The sequence below is a fragment of the Cebidichthys violaceus genome, unplaced genomic scaffold (assembly GCF_023349555.1).
Source record: "Cebidichthys violaceus isolate CVI_PGR_0920_01 unplaced genomic scaffold, fCebVio1.0.p SCAF_54, whole genome shotgun sequence".
In the NCBI taxonomy this organism is placed as follows: Eukaryota; Metazoa; Chordata; class Actinopteri; order Perciformes; family Stichaeidae; genus Cebidichthys; species Cebidichthys violaceus.
This window is the reverse complement of record NW_027176750.1, coordinates 1409550-1437300: the sequence shown is the minus strand read 5'-3', so window position 1 is coordinate 1437300 and position 27751 is coordinate 1409550. Positions and strand designations below refer to the sequence as shown.

The following is a 27751-nucleotide window of genomic DNA, read 5'->3' as shown; positions in this document are numbered from 1 at the left end:
AGGATTAGAGGATTTATGTCTCAACAGAATTTGGAAAAACTTGTCCATGCATTTATTTTCAGTAGACTGGACTACTGTAACGGTGTGTTCACAGGTCTCTGTAAAAGGTCAGTCAGAAAGCTGCAACTGATTCAGAACGCTGCAGCTCGAGTCCTCGCTAAGACCAAGAAAGTGGATCACATCACTCCAGTTCTGAGGTCTTTGCACTGGCTTCCTGTCCAACAAAGAATTGACTTTAAAATCCTGCTGTTGGTTTATAAAGCACTGAATGGTTTAGGACCAAAATACATCTCTGATCTGCTGCTACCTATGAACCATCCCGACCCCTTAGGTTGTCTGGGACCGGTCTACTTTCTGTTCCCAGAGTCAGAACTAAACATGGAGAAGCAGCGTTCAGTTTTTCTGCTCCACATATCTGGAACAAAGTCCCAGAAAGCTGCAGGTCTGCTGAGACCCTCAGCTCCTTTAAATCCAGACTGAAGACTTTTCTGTTTGCTGCTGCCTTTGATTGAACCACATTCAAGGATTTTAATCAATTGCTGCATTTTACTGTATTTTATTTCTTAAACTGCACTGCACTGTTTTTAGCTTTTTAGTGTTTTAATGACTGTTTTTAATGTTTCTTAATTGTTTTTAAATCTCCTTTAATTTTGCATTATGTTTTGATGCTTTTAATGGTTTTATGTGAGGCACTTTGAATTGCCTTGTTGTTGAAATGTGCTATACAAATAAACTTGCCTTGCCTTGCCTATGCTAGATGCCTGACAAAAACATCTGCAAAGCTGAAACCAAACCTACATCCTCGGGGCAAATTCATAATTTATACAGTTTTTCATTCTTTCATTCAATTGTCAGTTCAACATCCAGACATGTATGGATGGTGATATAACCATAAAATATATCAGCCGTTGAACACCCATAGTATCCTGTTATTACACAAAGTAACAGCTTGTCAACTGCCATAAATTCCACAAAACTTTCCAAGTGATCAAGTGTCGACTGGATTAATAGCTTCGAGAGTGACGGCTCCTCTCAGTCAAAGCGTCCACACACATAACTGTTGTCACAGATGGATCACAGATTGTCCATAAAAACACAAAATAAATGGTTACAAGCGTGCAGATTATATTTTGTCCTGAAATCTCTCATGGAAATCTTACTTCCTCTGACTGTTTTTGTTTATTCTTTGTCTTTTTCTGCTTCTCTCAGGATGGAAACCATAAGTTAACCAGATTGTGACCAGTAATATTCGTCTCAAACAGGTAAATGTGGCTGATGAATTCAGGAAAACCAAAAATATATGCCAACTACACATTGAGAAAATTCCAATAACAATGGTCAGAGGGTACATCACATTGCAAGTATGTAGATTTAACAGGATTTGGAATAGATCTTCTTTTTATACGTACAGCCAGTCAAGGTTTACAGTTATTTTAAGGGAATTAAAGTAATGCTCACCTTTGATTATCAACAAAAGAGTGTTTCTATGCACAAATTTCCCTAGAAATTAATGCTATTACAGTTTTTACCATGTTACACCCAAAACACAGTTACTCAATTATTATATATTGATGATCTGTCCAAGCAACTGAAAGCCTGTAATACTGGGTGCATGATTGGAAATACTCTGGTTAACCATATCGTGTATGCAGATGATCTGGTGATTTTTAGTCCATCTAGCACTGGTCTTCAACAGCTCCTTAATATATGTACTGTGTATGGTGTCAAACATGACATCAAATACAACGCCAGTAAGAGTGCTATCTTGATCTGTCCAACCAAAGAGGACAAATGTTTAAACTTCCCTGACTTCAAATTGTCTGACAAAAATCTTGGTGTCTGTGGTGAAGTAAAATACCTTGGTCATTTTTATAACAGAACACATAACCGATGACAAGGACATTTCTAGGCAATGCCGTATGATGTATGCACAAGCAAACAGTCTCTTTCGCAAGTTTGGTATGTTTATAGATAAAGTGAAGATGTCTCTGTTTAGAGCATATTGTACACCACTCTACACTGCACACTTGTGGTCAAACTACAGAAAGAAGAGCTTACAGAGACTTCAAGTAGCTTATAATGACGCCATGAGGATACTGCTGAAGAGACCGAGATGGAGCAGTGCTAGTGAAATGTTTGTGAATGCACGAGTCAATACCTTCCAAGCTGTTTTGAGAAATCTCATGTACAAATTCATTGGTCGACTTAATAACTCTGAAAATGACATCATAGTTGTTTTAACCAACATAAAGCTTAGTAGCACACGCTACCAGTCCCAGCTGTGGCAACATTGGTACAGCTGTCTCTTTGTAAGGCATTGCTAGGCCTATGTACTTTACTGTTCGTGTATGTCTTTTTATGTATTTGTCTCTCTGGACCCCGAGTCTGAAATAAAGTCTATCTATCTATCTATCTATAAATCATATATTTTAACAATTAATCTGCTGTTTAATTTACATACTTAGATGTAGTTGCAACTGGTAGCCCATTGTCATGTATTTATTTGCTTTTTACTGATAGTATCACTTTTTACAAATAGTATCACAAATGAATGATATTTGTTGAAATAGAAAGTTGAAATAGAAAGAAGGGAGGGTTTATGACATGTTGACTGCTGGAGGTTACAAGATTTTTATTTTTTCCGTTGTGATATATACAGTACATGACAACTTGTATTTTCACCATGTATTCATTCTGGGAATAAAAACAACTAAACTTGGCTTCATCAGTTAGTAGACAAAATTATTTCAAGTTTCCCTGATTTTCACCCCAGCAATGGCTCCATGTGAACCTGAATTGGAATCCAGATGAATACGGAGGCATCAGGAAGATCAGAGTCCCTTCAACCGACATATGGAAACCAGACCTGGTGCTGTACAACAAGTAAACACACACTACTCAAATATATATATATTTATTCACAGGGTTGTCAGATCAGTGTGAAAGCTTATGCTTGTGGTTTTCACTATATATATATATATATATATATATATATATATATATATATATATATATATATATATATATATATATATATATATATATATATATATATATCATTCCTGTCATAAAACTGTAGTTTACAACATGTAACCCCTATATATCTGTCTTCTAGGACAATGATCGGCCTGACCTCAGTAACTTCATGGAGTCTGGTGAATGGGTGCTGAAGGACTACAGGAGCTGGAAACACTGGGTTTACTACACCTGCTGCCCCGACACGCCATACCTCGACCTCACCTATCACTTCCCGATGCTGCGTCTGCCTCTCTACTTCATCGCCGACGTCATCATTCCCTGCATGCTGTTCTCGTTCCTCACCGGACTGGTCTTCTACCTGCCCACTGACTCCGGTACGAAGGCGTATACAGAAACTTGTCCAAAACAACTTTGACGGTGTGACTAAATAAAGTAGTAAACATGATTGTTTTAGTTTTTCCCACAGAAAATTTGAATCCCCATGAAAAAGACCATATTTCCCTTCAATATGGTTTATGTTCTTCCCCCTCTTCCACAGTGCTCCATCATCAGCAAGTGAGCAATAGTGAGCATTTTCGTAGACATCCAATATCTTTCGCTGCACTCCGCCGGTGGCTCCCCTCCCCAAGCTTGGACGATAAGTTTGGCCTTTTGTCCGTTTGGGAGTATGGTCCTTAGCCTCTCCATAAGCGCTGTCTCATCATACCCACGCAAGGCCAACTCAAAAGCCCCACAAAACTTCACACAATCAATTATTTTGGATAGAATGTGCCTGTTTTATTTCCACCTCCTCGTTGTGTTTCCTCACTGAAATCCTGTGTCTGTCGTCCAGCTGAGTAGCGATGTTCACTTTGCCTAATGTGGCTAGCTTGACGGAGTTATGCATGCGTGTCCTGGTATTCTCATGTTTTCTTAATTTCTCAGACAGGTGCTTCAAGTCCAAAATGCAAAGAAGTTTACTGAACTTTCAAATAAGCTATGCTCAGTTTTGTAAAGCTATGGAGAGAGATTTAGATTTTTAGAATTTTCCATAAAAAACACATGACATCAGTGTAACACATTTTATATCTGGTTTCATTTAAGTCTCCTGTCTGCCTGTGTCATGACTCAGGCTCGGAGTGTACAACATCTCCATCTCTTCTCTCCCTCAGGTGTCCGGTAAGAGGTCAGAGGGCAAAGAGGCGGACAACTTCCAAGGGGGCGTGTACGAGGCGGCTGTCAATCAAGAGAAGCAGGATGACCGCAGGTCCCACAGGGAGCAGGTGGACGGAGGTCTGTCAGAGGAGAGTGACAGTGGCAACGAACAGGAGCAAGTCAGCGTTGCAGCTCTCCATGTAAGAACACACACACAAATATATAGTACCTTTTATAAAGTTGTTTCTTCTTTTCTGGGAACTACAGTAAGAGTTCACACAAATAAAGAGTCTAAAAACAAGTTTTGAATTGACAATTGTACCGAGTAAGTTACATTAAAGAAGTATTATCAGCTTAATGTACTCACAGTAGAAAATATAAGGACACATATTGTTATACTGTTGGATCCATAGTATTTAATACATTAGCAGGTAAGAAGTAGTACTGCTTTACTTTACAAAGTATTTTCCGCTGTAGAGGGAGGAGGAAGAGTTGTAGCTTTAAATAACATTCAGTGAAGATTCTGAAGTAAAGTACTTAAAAATGTTGCATACATGTACTTAGTGACATTTCACCACTTGTAGTTAGTCAGTTACATTGCATGGAACGCCCGGCCCACATGGACTAATAGGCTGACGTTAGTCTTAGACAGTCTGTGGTTACCTCTTATGAGTTTGTCTCTTGGTCCATGCTGCCACCTGAAGGCGATGGCAGTGTAACACATCTTGATAGCAGTCAGGAGTACATAGGTTATAAACCTCATCATCAAAACCTCTGTGTTGTCTCAGACGGATAAAAGCGGCAGGCTGAAGTTGGAGACAGTGGATGACCTGTTCAACATCCTGCAGCTGAGGAAGAGGAGGAGGGAGAGGAAGGCTCCCGTCCACAAGAAACAGCAGCCAGAGCCTGAGATTGTGGTAAGATCATGTTCTTCATGTCTCTGTTATCATGATCAGTGTCTTACTTTCCCGACTCAACAAACCAACATTTGACTTTGCTCTCCATAAGAAGAACATACTTATATGCCTATCATGACATTATTACTTTGTTTAGTCTTTCCTGATTTTCTTTCTTTTATCCCTCAACTGATACAGTTTTATACTGTAACTCTGAGGATGACATCAGATGAATGAAGAGAAAGTTAGAGCTGAGGTGTTTCGGAACTGGCAAAATCATAAATTTAACAGCCACATGTAAATGTCGTACAAATGTTCTTTGTCGGGCTTGTAGTGCATTTGTTTTCATTAAACCTGACTGATGGAGGAAACCCCAATGCAGCCGACCACGTGAGTGTCACACAGTGATGTCTGCAACCTGTCAGAATTTCATTATAACATGCTAATCAACAAAAGAAATGTTCACATGTTATCAAACTTTCATGATAAAAATACTTGAGGCAGCTGAGGCTAATGATGATAGTAGCAGGCTGTAAAATACTACTATTATTATGAAGCATGAAGCTCTTTTAAATAGAGTATTAATTCAATACACTTTCTGTTTTGTTATCTTAACTTAATCTTAATCAATTTAATGTCCAGTTCCAGAGAACAGCTCTGCACAAAGCCTCGTTCAAAGGACACGTGGACGTCATGAAAAGACTCCTGGAGGCCGGCGCTGCCATCGAGAAAAAAGACAAGGTAAGAGATTTAAAACGCTCAAATGCTGCACAGACGGAAACACACACACACACACACACACACACACACACACACACAGACACACACAGCGTCAGTCTAACAGTTCTCTGTGTGTATGTGTGTCAGCTGGAGGCCACAGCAATCCACTGGGCCTGCAGAGGAGGCAGCCTGCCGGCCCTGGGAGCCAAGTTCACCTGCAGAGACAAGGTTGGTAGCAACACACTGGTTTGGCGATCTGTGCAGGTTACGGAAACCCCTTCCTTTGGCACCATCACCTGGTGGAAATTACATTACATTACATTACATTACAGTCATTTAGCAGACGCTTTTATCCAAAGCGACTTACAATTCAGTATCTATCTAGACACCGTAGACGCAGCTACGGGATCTAGCAGCTACTGTCTTGCTCAAGGACACATTGACATGGGCCTAGTAGAGCAGGAGCCGGGGATCGAACCGCCGACCCTCTGATTGAAAGGCGGCGACGCTCTCCACTTAGCCATGGTCACCCCATAAAATAAAATAAGACAACTGTTTCTTTGAGGATTTCTCTGCATACCTCCAGTAGTGACCACAAATTGTACATATTGGGCCTTTAATCTTTTACTGACATTTTTTGGAGTATTTTCCTCGCATTAATCGATAACACTGAAACTCTTTCCTCTCCTCAGTTGCACAGCACTCCTCTTCATGTCGCAGTGCGGACAGGACACTGCGAGTGTGCTGAGCATCTCATTCACTGTGGAGCGGACGTCAACGCCAAAGACAGAGTAAGGACTTAACGCAGAGATGATCAGTCGTCTCACAGCTACATTAAATGCTGAAACGATGCTGAATACTTTGCTTTCCTCCCCTGCTGAAGGACGGAGACACGCCCATGCACGATGCTGTGAGAATAAACAGATTCAAGATGATCAAGCTGTTGATGATGTATGGGGCCAGTCTCAACACCAAGAACTGTGTAAGTTCAGAACAACTTGGCACATCTTTCTGAATCCTCTGAAAGTAGTCAGAGGTAGTATTTTCAAATTCTGGCATGAAAGGCAACCAATTCAGGCACTTACTTTAGTGCAAACTAAGCTTTTTAGACTCTTATAGTTTTCCATTCAACGCGCTGTCGTCATGTGTGCTGTTTGTTAAGGTATTCTGTACAGTGCACCAACGTCTGCAATTAGAAAAACAGGTCTGACAATTGGCACAAAGCCAACAACGCAGACTCTATGAGGACAACTACTGAGGCTATAGACCTACCTGTGCCTCCCTTATCTACATGTGTGAATCTTAAGTGTACATGCTCCAGTTTTTCCAGTTTTCATTTTGAGTCCTGTGTGTTTGTTTCTCCTGTTCAGGATGGAAAAACTCCACTGGAGACACTGTCTTCATGGCAGAACGGAGCCAAGAGCCTCCTGTGCAACTTCAGCCAGGAGAATCCCAACCAGTAGACCCCAACACATTCCACTAAAGGCTGGAATTCAACATGAGACTCCAAAGGAGAAGTGTTTATCCAGCGAGGCTGTGGCAAGTGTTCACCTCACATTCAAACAGTCCCACGTTTTGACTGACAGATGTTGACGCCCTCAGGAAATATCTGTAGTATTAAATCTGAAGTTGTCACAGGAGTGCTGGCAAACATCTTAACTAAGTCATTCAATACTTAACGCCTGGTTCAGCATTTTGAAGGTTACCGGCAGAGTTACATTTCTCATGTTACATGTTCATGCATCCTACTTTCAGATGAACAGCAGAACCTGAAGAAGACTTTGATCAACAATGTGAAATCTAATCAGCTTGTTAATAATGTGATAATTAGCAGCGATAGATTAACTATCGCCAAATATTGCTGAACAATGTCTCGGCTGACAACATGAAGATGTTCTTCTTCTTTTCTTAACTTTTAATTTAAGCTGAGTTGAAGTCAGCGATACTGCATCGAGAAGATGGTGTATTTATTGATTAATGACAACTGTCAGCAATCAACCTATTGGGTTTGATTGATTGATATCAATACAATACACTTAATAACCAAGTGACTGTCTAGAGTTATACTGTAGTTAGATGTTTTGAAAATGTATCATGGTTAAACTTTATACTTTATTTATTGATTTTCATTCACTAACTAATGGAAACTGTTTTTTATCCAGATGTACAACACCTGGTTAACATGTTCCTCACAGTTCCATTGGATCAACAGTCTGTGGATCAATCCAAGTGTAAAACTGAAGTTATTTATTTGTGTAAAATGACTCCAGCTCAGAGTAAAACGTTAAAAAAGGGAGGAACTGAGCCTCACCTTGCTGACAGATTTTGTGTGTTATACTTAAACATTCAGAAGAGTTTAACTAAGTTCTTTGGTGTTATGCATTTTAAGATTGAGAGATGAAGAAAGTTTTTAGATCAGGATGAGAAGAACCTCTCCACTTACACTTGCTTTATTGATGTTGGTGATCTGCAGTTTTACAATTCTTTGTTTTGTTTCTCGAGACACACCTTTTCTCCTGCATCAACATCATAAGTAAGCTGTAAGTTAAATAAACTTACTGCTTGATATTCACACTTTTCCACATAAAGTCAAGTTATTTTGACTCATCTTAATCTTGGCTGTAATTTTGTTACTTTTTTCTCCTTTCAAACACCACTAATCATTGTGAAAATGAGTTTCATTTCATCATTTGCGTTCCCAAAAACAATCCTACAACCCTCTTACTCAATCCATAACATTGATTAGGCATTTGTTTGGAGGTTTAGTCTAGACAACCTTCAGACAAAAGTTGATCTTTTTCAGATTTTCCCAGTTTCTCCTACTGGAGCTAATTTTGAGCATCTGGGGCCCATACACCTTATCAAAGGTCACCTCAGTGATACAAATGCTTCAAATTGCCCTAGCTGACATCCCAGCTGCTGGCCCATTTTGTCACACACAGACACACACACACACACACACACACACACACACACACACACACACACACACACACACACACACACACACACACACACAGAGTGCAGAAGCAGAAAAGTCCGTGTTGGTTCAAAGGATGTTTGACAAGTGTTTATGAGGATGAAACAGGTCTTGGTATATGGCTGGAAATAAGATTTATTTTTTATTGTCAAAGATGTATGTGCATTTTGCCTTGTATTTATGGAGTGTTTAAATAAAACAGATTTCAAATTTGAGCTTTCTTTATTAAGAGAGAGAGAGAGAGAGAGAGAGAGAGAGAGAGAGAGAGAGAGAGAGAGAGAGAGAGAGAGAGAGAGAGAGCACTGAACACAACCTTCATGAAACACATGTACACGAAACCCATATATTTGCCACTTTATGATTATTTCGCAACCTGCCGTGATACTCGGCTGGAAACAATGGAGTTTCTGTCTTACAGTTTTTCTCAGGCGCTAACTTATGCACAGATACAGCCGCTGGCTTTTAACCAGATCCAGTTTTCCAGCTTTAGGTCTCATACTGTCTCAAGATAGAGGCCAGATGGGAGGAGAATGAACTTTCTCCCTCCTTTTTTTTCTTTAGGTGATCTCAATCAGACGTCACAATCAGTCTCCATGTGTTTATAACAAATTATATATTCATCCAGTATCTCTGGTTTCACCACAGCAACTCATAGAACCCAGATCTTGCATGAATGTATACATTATTCATACTGATCGTGTAGAAGATCATTTTCTTGATAATATTGGTTCAGCAGATTGATTTAAAAATAGCTCTTTCAATTGATCTAGTTGTTTAGTCTGCACCAGACACTTTGATGTACAGCTGAAACTGAACAAAAGCCAACCGACAAACCACACTTAACAAATTACAGGAGTAAGCACGTTCAAATTCTAGAGGCAGGAGTGAGACAGGCGACAAAAAGGCAATGATAACCCACTGGTACTATCATTATACTCTGTTAACACACAACCTCACTCTGTCAAACAACCCTCAGGTTCAGGATGGCTGTCAGTATCCCAGGAGTAATAGCAATGGTTTTCTTCTACCTGCTGATCCTTGGAGTCGGCATCTGGGGTTCGTTCAAGTCCAAAAAGGAAAGGAACAATTCTCCGGGTGATAATATGGAGACGGCCCTGCTGGGAAACCGAAGCATCGGTAGAGTTGTGGGGATGTTCACCACTGCAGGTGAGTTCACCTTATATTGCAACCCAGTATCATGACAGTGATAACGGACACAAATTGAAAACAAGGCAAAGGAAAAGTCAATAAGGATCCTTTGGTAACACTTTATAAAAACTACACACTATGAAGCATTAGTTAAGTATGAGTAAACACTTCAGTCATCATTTATAAAGCATTGTTCTAACATTAACACGCATTAGTACACAATTCGTAACAGTTCCAAACAGTTCGTCAATTATGTGTTTGGTGATTGTGTTTTCATACTTTATAAATTATGGATTCCCCATTTGTAAATGAAGTATTATATATATATTACAAACCAATTATTAAGGAGTTGTAGATGATTAATAACATCGCATTCATAGCATGAATGCAATATACTGAGTAGAAATATATACTACGTAAAAAATCACCATTACGCTCCTTATTAATTGATTTGTAATACATATAATACTTAATTTACAAATGGGGAATCCTTCATTTATAAAGTATGAAAACATAATCACCAAACACATAATAGACAAGCTTATTAATCAAGAATAAAACATGTATAACTGCTGTTATAAATTACATACTAATGAGTGTTAATGTAGGAACAATGCTTTATAAATGATGACTGAAGTGTTTACTCATACTTAACTAATGCTTCATAGTGTGTAGTTATTATAAAGTGTTACCGATCCTTTTTCATGGTTGACAGACAAATGAAATGCATCCATGTGACGATGCAACGGGTCATTGCTAGTGATGTAGCATTGAGTATTGACAAAGACCACTAATGGTGGGCTGGAGAGGAGGTGAATGGATCCAACAAACAGGACTTTCAACCATGAGATTGGTGTTCAATACTGCGTGTCCCAGAGTGCTGTTGTGAAGAGACTCATTTGTGACGGTGTTCCTCAACCTAACTTTCCTTCAGTAGCGTAATGTCATCCCTGAAAAATTAACAATTTGTGTCCGTGTGCGTGAAACGAATTTTGTGTAAAACTGCTGTGGACTGTGTTGGTGCATGTTAGTAGTAAGAGATGATGGCTCAGAGAGCACTTTTTGTAAAAGCCATATTACTGTTTTAGTTTCAACACCTTCAAAACAGCTTCTTTGATGAAATCCAGACCCCACAAGTACCTTAAAACCCATCCAAATGGGAAATCCATGAGAAGACTTTGTTTGCATTGTTTTGTTTTGTCTTTACAGATGTGCAAATCTTTAATACAAAAAACAATGTAACTTCCAAATTCTAAATCGGCACATTCTCTCTCATACAGATAAAAAGTCATCTTTGAAAGCATTGAAACATTTCCATGCACAATTTAACCTTAGCTAATTACATTCAAAACTGCTATTTTTAATATGAATCTGCAGTCCAAAGGGTATACTTTCCCTGTACAAAACTCAACAGAGCTTGAAACAATGTCAAGCAGACTTGCTGGTGTGTGTGTGTGTGTGTGTGTGTGTGTGTGTGTGTGTGTGTGTGTGTGTGTGTTTTCATATACGTTTGTTAATTTTTCAGCTACGTGGATTGGAGGAGGCTTCATTATTGGAACGTCAGAAATGGTGTATGACCCGTCAAAGGGCCTAATCTGGGTTTCCAGCTATATCATAGGAGACGCATTAAGTTTGGTTATTGGTAAGTCTACTAAAGTGTAGTGTGTTTTATTTGTGTTGCCAGACAAAACTAACAATGTTGAAGTTGTATTGTACCTTTTTGGCACATGCAGTTCTGTTGAAGAGGAATTTCCTCCTAACGAATGGAATCACAGATCATTTCCAGATTAGGAAACGTTGCAAAAATTGCCACTGAATGTATTTCATTTGAGTACATTTTTTTCACTATAGAGTCTCGACAGTCTTGTTTGTCTTGAACTGTTAATCCAGTCCAAAATGTTAACATTCATAAGCATGCAGAGGTACATGATGCATGTCAGCATTGCATTGAGTATGTCAAGCAGTCAAAATTGCAGATCACAGGTGGTAAGATGGTACAGTGGTTACCACTGCTGCCTCTAATTAAGTGGGTTCTGCATGTTCTCTGTGTGGGTTACTTAAAAACTGTCCTTGTCTCATTAATTAGGTGGTCTTTTCTTTGCTGAGCCAATGAGAGAAAAAAAATATGTGACCATGATGGATCCTTTCCAGATCAAGTATGGAAAATTACCAATGGCTCTTTTTGCTCTGGCCGCACTGATGACTGACATTTTGTGGGTGACAACAACACTGATTAGTTTAGGTATGTAAGCCATTACAGTTTGAATAAGATAACTGATTAATACATTAATAAACATTTTATGTATACATGTTTTGCATATATGATCTAATCCCTACCTGAAGGGACTAGCACTGCTGTTTCTTGCGTATGGAAAGATACACTTACACACACACACACACACACACACACACACACACACACACACACACACACACACACACACACGCGCACACACACACCTACACACACACACACACACACACACACAGACACACACACACACACACACGCCACCCAGTAATTACACACAATCTAAACTTGCTCCCCAAAACAGGCTCTTTAAAAACTGCATTCTGTAAAAAGACATACTGTTACTTTACTTTTATGCTAATTTTGTGAATGAATCAGTTTTTGTCCCTTTTACAGATACATAGAAATGACACTACATTAATACAGCTGGGTATATAAGGGAAGAGGTTCTATCGATGTAGCCCTGTTCGCAAGATTTATAACTGTTGCCAGACACCTCCAAAGAAAAGATTTCTCTTGTTTTGGGCATCGAATGTTTTCACATTTATATAAATAGAAAGGTATGTCTAATACATTACAGATAAATGAGCAACACATAGTAAGGATTGTTGCAAATAATGTAATTTGTACAACAATTAATGATTGCCACCTGTGTTTCTACAGGTGCAACCATGAGTGTGATTCTGGATTTACCATTCACCATATGCATCTGGATCTCTGCTGCTGTGGCTGTTATCTACACACTAATGGGAGGTCTCTACTCTGTAGCCTACACAGATGTCATACAGCTTGTCCTCATGTTTATTAGCTTGGTAAGTTTTCTCACGTCCTGGTGTTTTAGAGCAGGTTTGTAGTCACTACTCTCAGAAAACAAGCATGCGATAGTCACACACAGAGTGAGGGGCGTTGACTAACAAACAGGTATCAGCATGCGAGAGGATTGCTGCTTCTTTGGCTACAGAAGCTAAAATGTCTGTCTCCTACAAATTATGTTCATATATTACTAACTTGTTTTGCTAATTATGTGTTATGGGTGTTTGGTGGCCATATGTTTAGTTTATGCAACAAAAGCACAGGTTCAAGTTGGAAAAAGATCAGGTTTTTTCAACAAGTAAAAAACGTAAAACACATTGTATTGTCAGTGTCAACTTCTTCAATTAAATTTAAAGAGCAGTGTGAGAAGCTATGGAATATTGTCATATTTTTGTTACAAAGGATGTGGTCTCGCCATTAGAAGCATCAGATCACTTTTATGTATTGTTCTGGAAATCTGTGTGGGTGCTTCAATATTATGTTGCTTGTCTCTGCAGTGGTTCTGTGTCCCCTTTGTCCTGATGAGCCCCTCCTCCTCTGACATCACTCAGATAGCCCTCAACAACACTTTACAGGCTCCCTGGTTGGGTACACTAGAAGCAGACAAAGCCTGGAGATGGATTGACAATTGTTTTGTTTTGGTAAGTGAAAGATCACATCATTGTTTATAAAAAAAAACGTAGTGCAGAGCCAAAACCCTTTCAATTTGGAAAATGGTTGTGATTTTTATGGTGTGTTAAATTGACATTGCATTTCTTTGAAGACTCTGGGTTGCCTAGGCTATCAGACGTTCCATCAGAGGACTTTGTCTGCCTGTTCCTCAGCCACAGCTAAAATCAACTGTTTTGTTGCTGCTGCAATTATTCTTATTTTTGCAATTTCTCCTGTCCTGATTGGTGCAGTGGCCGCATCAACAGGTAATTTATTCCGAATCAAAACTCTGTTAAGGAATGAAACTTCCCTTTAAACCACTTAATGTGTCTCAAAAATGTGTACTATGTATGTATCTATCCATGCCTTAGATTGGAATCTGACTTCTTATGGTTCTCCATCTCCATTTGAACGTGGGGAGGCAACTCATGTAATGCCCATTGTCTTGCACCACCTCACTCCAACCTATGTCTCCATCGTTGGCATTGGACGTATCGCTGCCGCCGTGATGTCGTCGACTGATTCTGGCATGCTCGCTGCAGCTTCCGTCTTCACCTCTAGCATCTACAAGAGCATCCTGAGGACCCAGGTCACAACCTTGAAGTTGTTTTCATAATCATAAGCCCTGACTTACTTGGGCAAGAGTTAGATTGACAGATGGTTCTTCCAATCCCCTGCCGTGTATTTTGTGAATGTTCCTGTTCTTTCAACAGTTTCCAATGAATGCTACTCAGATAGTTATATGAAGCAAACAGGTCATGTTAATGGATATAATCCCTCTGCAAAACACTTGAGAAAATGAATCTCTTTTAGTCTTTCTGCCCACGGTGGTGAAATCCGTTAAAGTAATGCAGAATTAACAACAGCAGTGTTTTTAATCACTACAAAAATCTTGGGATAGGTCAAGAAGAAAAGAGAGGAGAGGAGGGAAGGAAGGAAATGAGCATTGTGATAACGGAAAAATGGAGTAGGAACAAACAGGAATAGGATTGAGTTGAGACAGATGGTAGATAGGATAATTAGCTCATCATGTCGTTTTTTTTCTATTTCTCCTTTCCCAGGCATCAGAGAGAGAGATCCAGTGGGTGATTCGTGGCTGTGTGGTGGGAGCAGGCTTGATTGGCACATCACTCACCAGTGTCAATAGCAGCACATTAGTGTTTTGGTTTCTTAGCACATTGATAACCTACGTTATTATCTTCCCTCAGCTGGTCTGTGTTCTGTTCTTTAAAATCTCCAATGGTTATGGGGCTGTTATGGGCTGGCTGGTGGGGCTGCTGTTAAGACTGTTGTGTGGAGAGCCATTGATTGGGCTACCGCCCATCCTCCATTTGCCAGGATGCACCCTTGAAGATGGTGTTTATGTCCAACACTCTCCAGTGAATACCATCTCCATGTTGGCTGTCATGGCTGCCAACCTCTTGTTTTCCTACTTGTTCTCTCTGCTCATCCACAAAAACCTGCTTCCTGAGAAGTGGGATGCATTGAACATGAAAGTCCAACAGTTGCCAAAACAACAGACATCAACATACAGCGTCAAAGGCAACAATGACAATATTTGTGACAATGAAGCTTCAGAGCCTATGATGAGTACAGCGTGTTAAATAAGCAAAACCATACCTTGTGTGACATACAAGCTGAAGCAAGTTTTTTGGGGGCAGCAGGGCATTTTCACATTAACTTTGACAGCGAAGAGGCAGACAGGAAACGGGGAGAGAGAGGGGTGTGCATGCAACAATGTTTTGGTCTTCTTTTTCTGTTCATTTTTGTCTATTATTTTTCTGTAAAAATACAAGTGTAACAAAATAAAAACATCTAAGTAAATGTCAAATAATGCCTATATCATCTCAATTTGGTAGATATCATCCCTGGTCAACCAGCTAACTGATGTCATCACTGACATTTTTAACATATCACTGTCACAGGAGAGTGTTCCCACCTGTTTCAAGAGAGCCACCATCGTCCCTCTACCTAAAAAGTATGCAGTGTCAAGATCGTAGTGAAGTTCGCAGACGACACAACGGTCATCGGCCTCATCAGGGGCGGTGACGAGTCTGCATACAGGCGGGAGGTTGAACAGCTGGTCCTCTGGTGCGGTCAGAACAACCTGGAGCTGAACAAGCTGAAAACTGGAGATGACAGTGGACTTCAGGAGGAGCCCCCCCAACACTGCCCCCCCTCACCATACTCAACAACACTGTGTCCGCTGTGGAGACCTTCAAGTTTCTGGGATCCACAATCTCCCAGGACCTGAAGTGAACCCCAAACATCAACACCATCAGGAAAAAGGCCCAGCAGAGGTTGTACTTCCTGCGCCAGCTCAGGAAGTACAACCTGCCTCAGGAGCTGCTGATCCTGTTTTACTCAGCCATCATGCAGTCCAGGTGAACCGAGCTGATTGTTGATATAAGAAAAAAATAAGGCACACACACACACACACACACACACACACACACACACACACACACACACACACACACACACACACTCCCCTGTCTACATCAATGGAGCTCAGGTGGAGCAAGTGAACAGTGTTTGCATCACAAACAACCTGACGTGGTCATCACACATCTCCATCCAGGTGAAAAAAGCCCTGCATATTTCTATTGGAATTGTAAGAAGTCAAAGTTCCTGTGCCCACTTCTTGTTAACTTATACAGAGGAGCAAAAAAGCATCCAGACTGGAAACATTACAAACCGGCATTAAACATGCACCGAGCTGGACAGGAGGGCTCCACAGCAGATGATTAAAGTCCAGAACACCATTGGTACCCATCTACCGAGCTTCAGTGATATTGGAGCCAACGAAGAGCCCAGAGGATATTAATAGTCAATACCCAGCACAGCCACAAGCTGTCTGTCTTGCGGTAACCTTGTATTCCTTCCATTGACAGCTGGAGACAAAACAAGCATGTTGCTTGAGTTCGGTCAGTAAGATAACTGTGATGTTTACTCTATTTATTTGATTATAACTCACCAATTTAAATAATATTTAGGCTTAAAATTGTGCATTAAGGGTGTGGACGCTTTGACTGAGAAGTGCTGTCACTCTCGAAGTTGCTAATAATACATAGTGTGTGATTCATAGAATCAACAAATTAGCAAGTGAATGAGCACCCAGCCATTAGCATTTTGAATGTGATTCAGAAACATTTACGCAGAGTTAATCCCAGTTGACTCTTGATCAATTGAAATGTTTTGTGGAATTTATGGCAGTTGACAAGCTGTTACTTTGTGTAATAACAGGATACAATGGGTGTTCAACGGCTGATGCATTTTATGGTTATGTCACCATCCATACATGTCTGGATGTTGAACTGACAATTGAATGAAACAATGAAAAACAGTATAATTACCCTGAGGATGTAGGTTTGGTTTCAGCCTTGCAGATATTTTTGTCAAGCATAGCAGAGAATGACTTAAAGCATTTCTTGTCACTGCTCATCAAACATGCACAACAAGGTATCTACAAACCCGCCCTTCCTCACTTCATTGGTAGCTCTGAACTGTCTTGTGTCAACAGCTCTCGGGTTGAGATCAAAACTCTGCAGTGGCCACTTCAAACAGTGGCCCCTCTTAAAGTCATCCTGCTTTTTGGATACTTGTCTTGTTGCAGCACCGAACTTCTTTCAGACCTCAGGTAACACTCTACAACCTGTTATTTATTTATTTTTATTATTTTTTGAAATCAGACTTTATTAGCGACAAAACTTTGTGTTTTACTTATTAGGGGAAATAAGACCACAAAGTATTTTCTTTTATCGTTCATCTTAAAGAATTTATTTTTCCTTGTCAAACAGTTATACTGTTTTCACCAGTCTTCAGGTTCAGCATGGCTGTCAACATTCCCGGACTGATAGCAATGCTGTTCTTCTACCTGATGGTTCTCGGAGTCGGCATCTGGGCTTCTATCAAGTCCAAAAAGGAGGAGAACAAAAGTGCGGCTGACAAAATGGAGATGGCTCTGTTGGGAAACCGAAGCATAAAAAAGGTGGTGGGGATCTTCACAATGACAGGTGAAGCATTACATTGTAGACCGGTAGAGGAGGTGGCAGTTTAACAGGATTTAACCTGCAAGCGGTGTTGCCAATTCCTTTCACTGGAAAGTAGCTAAAGCCTGCTTAAACATGTGTGAACATACTCCAACTTGCCAACTTTGCTACCTCATCATAAATGGGAAAACAATTTAGTTTTATATAAACGGGTTTGGTGACTAACTGAATTCTCTACAGCATTAGAAAAAAATCTTTGCATTTGTATGCATGTACTTTTCTCTATACTGGTTTCTCTTGTCAACTAATTTCTGTGTTTGTATACGTCTGTCCATCCTGTAGCCACGTGGGTTGGAGGCTGCTTCATCATGGGCATAACTGAGCTGACATACACCCCCTCTATGGGACTAATGTCTGCAGTAATCTTCATAACAGCTTATTCCTTTTCATTTGTTTTGGGTAAGTATTAAAGAATTACAATCAAGAGAAGTTTGTTCATGTTTGCATATTTCATCCAACGAAAACTGACATTGCTATAATCAAAAGAAATAGTTCGGGCCCATTCATTACGATAAAAGATGCTCACATTGAAAACGTTTTGCAGGCTTTTTTGTTTATGCTGGGCCCACTCTGTTGATTGGCCAGCTTGAAATGACTGACCTGCACAGGTGGAAATTAATCATCTGATTGGCACCTGAAGAGGAAACAAGGGAAGGAGAGAGAGAGAGAAAGAAAGGCAGGAGGGGATAAAGCACATAACACGTAACACGCACACAGAGGCCTTCTCTGAATTAATTAGTTGACTTCCTCTTGTCTGGTGCTTCAAGATTCGAATGAAATTCTAATCATAGTAGATTAGCAGTGTTTTTGACATTCAGTCATCTTATAATTATCACTGTAAAGCCATCTCTTTTGTAATGACTGTATGTATAGGGAGAACAAGTATTTTAGGGCCCGTGTGCATCATGTGATCCTGTGGGCTTGGTTTGGGTATATTAAGAGAGCTGGACACAGCACTGCCACAGAAATGAGTAGAACCAGCATTGCTTCAGGAGACTTTCAAAGGAAAGAACCAGGGTTAATAGACCAACAGGGATAGCAGAGTTAGCATGACTTCCTCTGTAAGTAAGGTTAGCCTAGTTAGCTTCACTTGACTTGAGACTTGAGACCATGTTTGATGAAGTCTGCCTGATCTGCCACTTATTGAAAGCAGGTGTAAATGTAAGGCTCATGATCAGATGTTCATGTAATGTTCAAATATATCAGATGTTCATATAACATATCCAGACGACACACTGCATGTAAATACCAGGGAGGTGATGTTTCTGTTGTTTTTCTTTTGACTGTATGCATCTTGCATTTGTTAAATCTCTCCGTCTGTTTCATTATTCAGGTGGCCTTGTGTTTATCAAGCCAATGAGAGACAACAAATATGTGACTGTGTTGGACCCTTTCCTGATCAAGTATGGAAAAGCATTCACAGCCATGCAGTCACTGGGTGCACTTCTAAGTGATAGTTTGTGGTTGGCTGGAACACTAATCAGCTTAGGTACAGTATATAAACACTATACCTACAACTTCTTTATAGTTTCTATTTTGACAATCAGAGTTGTAGTCAAGACCGGCTGACCTGAGTCCACGATGAAGCACAGTTAAGTCCAAGTGAAGAATGATTCTAAAACCAGGGATGCAATGAAAAGCCTTAGCTACATTAAAGGGATAGTCCAGGTGTTTTAAAGTGGGTTTGTATGAGGTACTTATTCTCCTGTAGATGGCAGTCGGCACGCCTCCAGTTTAGGGAAACAGGGAGGATTACCGACACAAGAGCAAAGCAATATACAGCTGTGGACAGGGGCACAAAAACATATTTAAGCCACCAAAAAGAAAGGCCCCCCAAAAATAATAAAAAATGTGTTTGAGTTGTTATGTAGAATATTTGTACCACTTTATCTTGCCGTCAGACAGCCCTGATGACAAGACAGGAACTGATAGGGAACTGAACTGAAAGGGAAATGTATCTCTGCAATCTTCAAAGCCACACGACTCTGTTGACAAAAAAAGTATTGATATGTTTCACTTTTAATTCAGTTCCATGTCGGAAAATAATCAAGCGTACACTAAACAGATATAGATTTTTTTAGGTGGGTCTTCCTTTTAGGTGGTTTAAATACGTTATGCTGCTGCTGGTACTCCTGTCTGCTTATGGTGACGCACCAACCACCTTCTACTGTTGGTAATACACTGACTATGGATAAGTACCTCATACAACCCCACTTCAAAATACCCAAACTATTCATTCATACCTTCTTGTTTAAGCACAATCACATTATGGGGACTTAATACAAAATTGTTGGCTGTACTTGTTGGGTAGAGTGGGTCGTCCTGTAACCACAACTTTTGATCCCTGACTCCTACTTTATGCATGTCAAATGTCATGTATATATATGATGAGTTTTGAGCTGTTCCCAATATTGTGAACCATGCTATTTTACAGCAAGGATGAGTTTTTTCACTTAAGTTTAAAAACATTAAGATTATTATGTGGGTTAGGGCTGCATGTAGGTTGGGAATTACTTTAAGTCAGTGTGATATCTTCTCAAGTTTCTACAACAGGTGCATGTGTGTGTTTCAGGTGCCACTATGAATGTGATTTTGGATTTGCCCTACTCTGTGAGCGTCTGGATCTCTACTGCTGTGGTGATTGTCTACACACTGCTGGGCGGCCTCTATTCTGTGGCATACACAGACATCATACAGGTCATCCTCATTTTCATCACCATGGTGAGGATACTATACTTTTATGCTATACGTTTTAAGAAAACATGAAGCAATAGTCTCTTGACTGTGTTTGGAACAACCTGTGACTAATCATACTTCATTAGTGTAGAAAAAATGTAATGAAAACAAACTGTTCTAATGAAATCCGATACAGTAGTTGTGCATTTAATGAATGGTGCTACAGTTTGTGGTGATCTAGTTGGTTAATTCATGTTGTTATTTAATGATGTTGATAACATATTGTAATAAAACACTAATTCTGTCCTAAAAAATTATTCATTTCATTATGAGCTTTGCAAAGGTCTTTTCTGGGCCTGTTGTACTGGATTGCATTGGAATGCAGGTGTACCTATTATATGAATATTAAAAGTTTTTGTTTGTCTTGAGAAGGAATTTGTTTGTCATATTGAAATGTACACACACACATGTTCTGTAGCTTACCTTGCCTTATTTTGCTGTTTAAGTGATTTATTTTTGCTTCAGTTGCTGTCATGTGTTCTTTATCTTTGCAGAGCGTCTGTTTACCGTTTGTCCTGATAAACCCCACCCATGTGGACATTACTCAGACGGCCCTGAACAACACTTTTCAGGCACCCTGGATTGGTAAACTGGAGAGGAAGTTTGCTTGGACCAATGTTGATACCTTCTTGTATCTGGTGAGCTCAAGACATTTAAGGATGGTTTGTTCCAGTGTAAATAGATCAGCCTCCATATAATGTTGCAGCTGTTTACATACAATAAATGGCTATATAGATTTGTATAATTTTGTCATAACATTTTCATAGGTTTTTCATGAAAACTCACAGGAATATGATTTAAATTTGATCATCGTCATTTCATTGGAATTGTCACTTTCAAGTTGCAGTTAATTCGCTGACGGAATATAAAGCAATGAAAGGTTTACTGTAAATGTCCCACAATGGTCTAAGTGTTTCTTCAGACCTTCTCCACCCTGAAAAACAACATTCAGAGGGAAACGAAGTAGGCCACAAAAACATAATTCAGGGAACTTGTTGTGAAAAAAATCCCTACACAGTGCTAGATTGGTTGATTGGGAGTCCTGCTTCGGTCCAGTTTTGGGGACTGATGCACCTGGATTGATAAAACGACATTGGTAGATGTTATTTTAATTTCTTCTTTCTCCTGTTTATTCAACTCACAGCCCACCTAGATTTGATCAATTTCTAACCATACCCATGTACGCACATTAAGAAATCCATATTTGTTACCCATTACAAGAACGTTTTGTGTGTTACCAGACCCTTGTTACCATGTGAAGGACCCTAGAAGATTGCCAGTGCTGATAGATGAAGAGCACTCAGTTCAATTGTTATCTAATGGTTGTGTGAATGAATTAAACTACTTAAATATGATGTGTGATTGACTATCTCAACTTTCACAGATTCAATAGGAATAACAATTAATATGACTGTATTACTTCCAAGTTACTGGGAAACATGGGAACCCAAGCTTTCCACCAGAGGACCTTGTCTGCTACTTCCACATCGGCAGCTAGGACGGCATCCTTTGTTGGGGCTTTTACGATCATCATATTTGGAATACCTTCGATACTGATCGGAGCAGTAGCTGCATCCACAGGTAATAGGAGTTTCTAAAAACATGAACAGATTTGTATTGAAAACATGCAAAGATGGTAACTAAAGTAAAAGTACATACAATGTGTGTGAGTTAATGACTGCATTAAACCAAATCCCCCAGAAGTTATTACATTTAATGCTGTGCTTTTCAATGTTTGAGTAAGAATCCCTAGCATAGTTCATTGAAATTGCATTGATTGGATCAGAGGAGATGTACCCGTAGGTCCCCCATTTGGACGCAGAGTACATCAAAACTTAGAGAGTTTTGTGTTAAAAGTAACTGGCAGAGAACCCACGAAGAACGAATATAGTGATGTTATAGTTCTGCAGAAACCTCAGCGTCCTGGGAACAACATGAACTAGGTCACTTCTACATGAGACAAACACATCTCCCATCAGCCAAGCAAACAAATAACAAAATATCATAAATCATACTCGATATGACTGGGACAGACCGGAGAAAACGGCTGCTACACTCCGTTAGCAACGTGCTACCTACAAACATGCAGCATGAAAAAGCACGAGCGCCTGACGGAGATTACGGACATAGTTTCCATTTCTCTCCCCGGTAAACCATCGCAGAGATATTCAGCTTCGAACACAAAAAGTCACACAGCTTTCATCAAATATTGTACTTAGTTTTGGTCGAATCTCAGCGAAAAAATGGAATATCTCCGTACTTCCAATGCATGTTTGTCCAGCTGCTGGTGCTCCGTGTGAATCCGTTCGATTCGTGTCTCTCCGACACTCCTCGGATTCTTGAGAGGGTTGGAAGCTCAGCAAATCAGATTTCAGAGCTGGACCTTTTTGAGCTTTATTGGCTAATAGTGCTGTCAATCATCTAGCTTTCAATTCCAGGCACTTCTATTGGCTCCTATGGTTCGAAGGATGTCTCAATGGTGAAAATCGGAGAAGGGGGGGCTGAGATACAGCCCTGAACAGAGAGTCTGAAGCAGTATTTGACCTTAAACTAAATAACTAAAAAGGGCATAGAAAGAGCTTAAAACACTCAAAAAAGGTCCAATCTTCGGTCTATTGATTCAATGAACATATAGATACATAGAAGTGATATAGAGTGTTTTTGAATTTAAAAAAATACTTTTTTATTCAAATATTGGAATATTTGATCAGTTTTCTAATTTGAAATGCTCTATATTTCATAAATGTTTCACTGTATCTATGTATAGCTGTGTATATAGAGCCTATATCAGTTGTTCTAAGAGCCCAGCATATTAAAAGTCTTGGATACCCATACTTTCCAAAAAACAATACCCTAAAAGTGCTGTTTTTCAAGATCGAGCTTTTGAGTTTTCCAAGTTCTGCTGTGTTCCATCCTTATCTTATGTGAACCAGTAACATGTATTCTGATAGTTCCATGATTTTTCTCATCTCAAAAATATATACAAAAGTTTTTTTTTTTTTTTTTTTTTTTTATTTATTTATTTTTTTTTTTATACAATTAATTAGGTATTTCTTATCTTTATTCGAGCTGAGGCCTGCAAATAGGCCTCGTTTTTTAAGACAAAAAAATAGTTTAAGAACTGCTGAGACATTTGAGTTCCCAAAGATAGCTGAAACAAGTAACTGTGTTAAGACAGAATAGGAAATCATTTAAATCAGCAGAGACAAGTGAATGGAGAAAAGATAATTGTTTAGTATAACAGATGATGTGTGAGTTCTGTGAGATGATGAGTATTGATTGAAAGCCCCAAACAATGACTGCATGGAGATTAAGAGTGAGCATGTCTGAACTGTGTAAGAAAGAAATTACAGGACTAAGCATGCAAAAGTGAAGTCTTCCTGACTGGACTTAATCTAGCGCTCAGGATTAGGTGCTAATTCACCCAGGCAAATTGCACAATTCCAAACTGAAGCACATACTTGAAAATTGCACAATTTAGAATTGAAGCATATAGTTGAAAATTGAAAAATTTGAGCAGCCAATTTGTGCAAATTCCGTGACTTTGTGAATCTGCTTTATTAACGCACAGAGATTAGTGGAAGAGGAAGAGAGATTACTGGAAGAGGAAGAGAGACATGGAGACAAATAAGAGAAGGAAGCGGAGCTTCTGGTGAGATCATTTAGGCTGAACTGAACTCAAACACAAAAATGGTCAAGTTGTTAAATTCCTGTGAACATAGCTGGTCAAAAATATGCTTCATTCTCTCTTTGTTTATCATATCTGTCTACATGCCAGACTGGAACCTCACTTCTTATGGTTCTCCGTCTCCGTTGGAACGTGGGGAGGGAGCTATGGTCCTGCCTATCGCCCTGAACTACCTCACCCCAACCTTCGTCGCTATCATCGGCACCGGAGCCATTTCTGCCGCTGCTATGTCATCAGCCGACTCTGCTTTGCTCTCTACAGCCTCCATTTTCACTTGCAACATCTACAAGACTATCCTGAGGCCTCAGGTATAAACAACTAATAATGTTTCTTAAATTGCTACATCTCAAAAAAAAGAGGAGGCAAAACTTCCTTTTCCCTTTTTAAAGATTTGAAAAACTTGAATGAGAAACTAAAACAGTTGGAAGGGACTGTGAGTGAAATAAAAGTAATGAATGGGCATTGTGGAGAAAAAGGGCAGAAGGTAAAGTAGAAGGGTTGAATGAGAAAAGATTGAGATAATGTAAAACCTTAGCTCCATAATTTCTCTGAAACAAATTTGTCCTTTCTATTTCCTTTTTATTTAGGCATCACAGAGAGAAATCCAGTGGGTGATCCGTGCTACTGTGGTTGTGGCAGGCTTGATCGGTGCATCACTCACCATCCTAAAAAATAGTATCATTTGGATGTTGTTCCTTGGTGCTGAAGTGTGCTACATATTGATCTTCTCTCAGCTCGTCTGTGTCCTCTTCTTTAACATATCCAACTTCTATGGGGCTGTTATTGGCTGGTCGACAGGGTTGGTGTTAAGACTGCTCAGTGGAGAGCCATCACTAGGGGTGGCACCAGTCATACACTTCCCAGGATGCACTCTTGAGGATGGAATTTACGTTCAGTACTCCCCAGTGAGGACCATCGCCATGCTGTCTGCCATTGCTGCCAACTTGTTGTTCTCCTACCTGGTTTATGTGCTTTTCAACAAAGGATTGCTTCCTGAGAAGTGGGATGTGTTCAAAGTGAAAGCTCAGCACTCAGCACAACCACCGACACCAAGCGATGACGGCAACAGATACAATGAGAAGGAGAAGCTTGATGAAGAAGAATCTCACCAAGATACAACAGAGCCAATGATTACCACCACATGTTAAAGATTTTCTGTGCAGTACTTCAATGTAATAATAATACTAATTGTTATTATCAACATGCAAGCGGTTTCTTTTGGAGTATTTAAGCTACTGTATTTGGGTTTTTCATAAACGGGGGCTTATCCTCTGAGGAGGAGGACTGGAACAAAGAACTTGACCAGGGATGATCACATTGCTTGTGATATAGATGAGGTGATGTAGCTAGACCCTGAGAGAAGGCAGGATCCATTGTCAAATTGTCAACATTTTTAAGAATAGTCCATTTATTTAGTTTTTTGACGAGGGGTTTTCAAATTTGATAATAATGCCACTTAATCAAAAAATTGTGTTTATTTCATCTACAGCAGCACTTACACTTATTATTATGAGGAAATATTTTAGAAAGAAATCCATCATTTCAATATTGACTTTTGTTTTTTTAATTGCTTTTTGGTGGCTCTCCATGCTGTCTGACTCATTTAGCCACCGAATAATCACACTTCAGGCGATCCTTTGTTCCCATTGCCATCAGACTATAACAACAGTGGAAACCACAGACTCATCACTGATTTGATTTGTCTTACTATATTATAGGATTATTTCTTTATTGAATAGTATACTGCACCATACATTGCCGTAGTTCATTTGATGTTCTGTTACACTGCTACATTCTGTAAGACTGCTATATTATAGTGTCGACATCATATACTTCATTGTATTTCTATGTGATTTTAAATAGATATTGTTAATTTGTCTTTATGGACAGTATACAAAAGAAAATGTATTTCATTCTGAACTCTAAGTAACAGTAGCAACTAGTCAGTTACTTTTAACATGAAATACATCAAGGTAAAATTTGCCAATTTTTATTTGGATGTTTAATTAGTGCTGATGGTAAATGCAGGCCATTGCAGAAATAAAGTCCCCAGGTATTGCTATATTGATGTTGGCTGCTGCACCCTAAAGCAGCCTCTCTCTGTCTGAATAGAGCTGAATAGCCGAGTTAGACCAAATACAAATAAAAAGAGTAAAACAATGTATCTTTTGTTTGAAGAGGAATTTTGGATGGATCTGGATGTGTGTGATGCTGTCAGATGGATCAGTCATGTCCCTGCACCTTGTTGTGGCTTGTCTTTTGGAGTTCTGATTAAAGTAATACATTATATTTGTATAGCACTTTAAAAAGTTCTCAAAGACACTTTACATGGTAAAAACAGAAACTATGAAGCAATTACTGTATTGGTTATTTTATATGTCTTTTAGCAACACCTAGTGGTGAATGTGAATAGCTGCACTGAACAGGAAGTGAGCTAACAGTAAATAGTGATGTTCAAAAAGTGCCGTGTGCCCATGGACTCATTGAGTGACCATCTCAACGTTCAATCTTTATAATCCTGTGTCTTGAAGTCCACAAAATCGGCTTCATCCGTAAGTGTGCTACTATTTACAGTTATATTAGCATGTTTACATTCATATTTCTATGGTTCGATTACAGTATTGTTGATGTTAGTTTACTGTCAACTACACATGTATGTATTAGTATCTAGTGGTTAAATCATTAGTGCTTGTCTAAATGTTATTTGCTGTTGTGTCTCATCCTTCATGTATATTGAAATACATTTGAATGCCTGTTTGGTTTGTGCTAGTAGCATTTTAAACTGATGTACTAGATATATTATTAAGTACTTTCAAAGGCACTTACTTTTTGTATTCTTGTGCTCTTTTTCAGTTTTACAAAAATATTACATATTTTCCTCCATTAAATTCTGCCAAATACAACAACCTGTCTGTTCCTTGGAGAATACGGTGCTGGAAAATATATTGTTAAAGCTGGCTGTATAGCTGAAAACTACATTCCTGAAACAACTTTTAGTGAGGACAGCACAATTACAATATAAACAAAACTGATGACATAACAGTAAGGAACAGCACAAAAACATACATAAGTAACTTTACAGGTTAGAAGCAGATTTAAATAGATGAGTTTTAAGTGCAGTTTTGAAAGTGGCGAGTAGCGGAAAATGTCTGAGGTGCTGGGGGAGGGAGTTCCAGAGGGAAGGGGCATTAATGGAGAAGGCCCTGTCCCCCCAGGTCCAATGCTTGTTCAGAATAGGGGGGGTGTGGAGGTTGGAGTCTTGTTTGGAGCGTGTCATTGCAAGAGGTCTAAAGGTATGAAAGGGCGAGGTTATGAAGGGCTTTGTATGTGAAGAGAGTTTGATCAAAAATGATACGTAGGTTACTAATGTGTGGAAGCAGGAACAGTGATGCCATTGATGCAGAGAGAGAGGTTGTTTTGGGATTTGTTTAGCGATTTGGGGCCGATGATGAGGGTTTCAGATTTTTCGCTGTTTGAGAAAGTTGGCTTGCATCCAGGTGTTTATATCTGTGAGGCAGTTGGTGATGGTGGAGTGGGTGGTGGCGGTGATGGATTTGGTGAAGATGTAGAACTGAGTGTCGTCAGCATAGCAGTGGAAATGGAAACAATGGTGGCGTATAATGTCGCCAAGGGGGAGCAGGTTGAGGATGAAGAGGAGGGGACCGAGTACCGACCCTTGGGGGACACCTTGAGAGACTGGGG

General features: G+C 39.5%; 3 protein-coding genes across 3 annotated transcripts; all 3 read left to right on the top strand.

The window, feature by feature from the left end:
• Positions 1-15: 15 nt before the first annotated feature.
• LOC137888448 (ankyrin repeat domain-containing protein 1-like) lies at positions 16-7192 on the top strand. The gene is made up of 8 exons (XM_068731849.1): positions 16-42; positions 4131-4313; positions 4902-5030; positions 5652-5750; positions 5877-5957; positions 6422-6520; positions 6613-6711; positions 7100-7192. Exons 1-8 carry the CDS (start codon positions 16-18, stop codon positions 7190-7192), a joined length of 810 nt encoding a protein of 269 aa, XP_068587950.1.
• Positions 7193-9692: 2500 nt separating this feature from the next.
• On the top strand, positions 9693-15177 carry LOC137888447 (high-affinity choline transporter 1-like). The gene is made up of 8 exons (XM_068731848.1): positions 9693-9876; positions 11384-11500; positions 11945-12100; positions 12773-12921; positions 13420-13563; positions 13686-13839; positions 13945-14162; positions 14635-15177. Exons 1-8 carry the CDS (start codon positions 9693-9695, stop codon positions 15175-15177), a joined length of 1665 nt encoding a protein of 554 aa, XP_068587949.1.
• A 1922-nt stretch (positions 15178-17099) lies between these two features.
• LOC137888458 (high-affinity choline transporter 1-like) lies at positions 17100-25406 on the top strand. The gene is made up of 9 exons (XM_068731862.1): positions 17100-17213; positions 17392-17589; positions 17908-18024; positions 18959-19114; positions 20198-20346; positions 20856-20999; positions 21789-21942; positions 24140-24357; positions 24637-25406. Exons 2-9 carry the CDS (start codon positions 17406-17408, stop codon positions 25195-25197), a joined length of 1683 nt encoding a protein of 560 aa, XP_068587963.1. The 5' UTR covers positions 17100-17213; positions 17392-17405; the 3' UTR covers positions 25198-25406.
• Positions 25407-27751: the final 2345 nt, after the last annotated feature.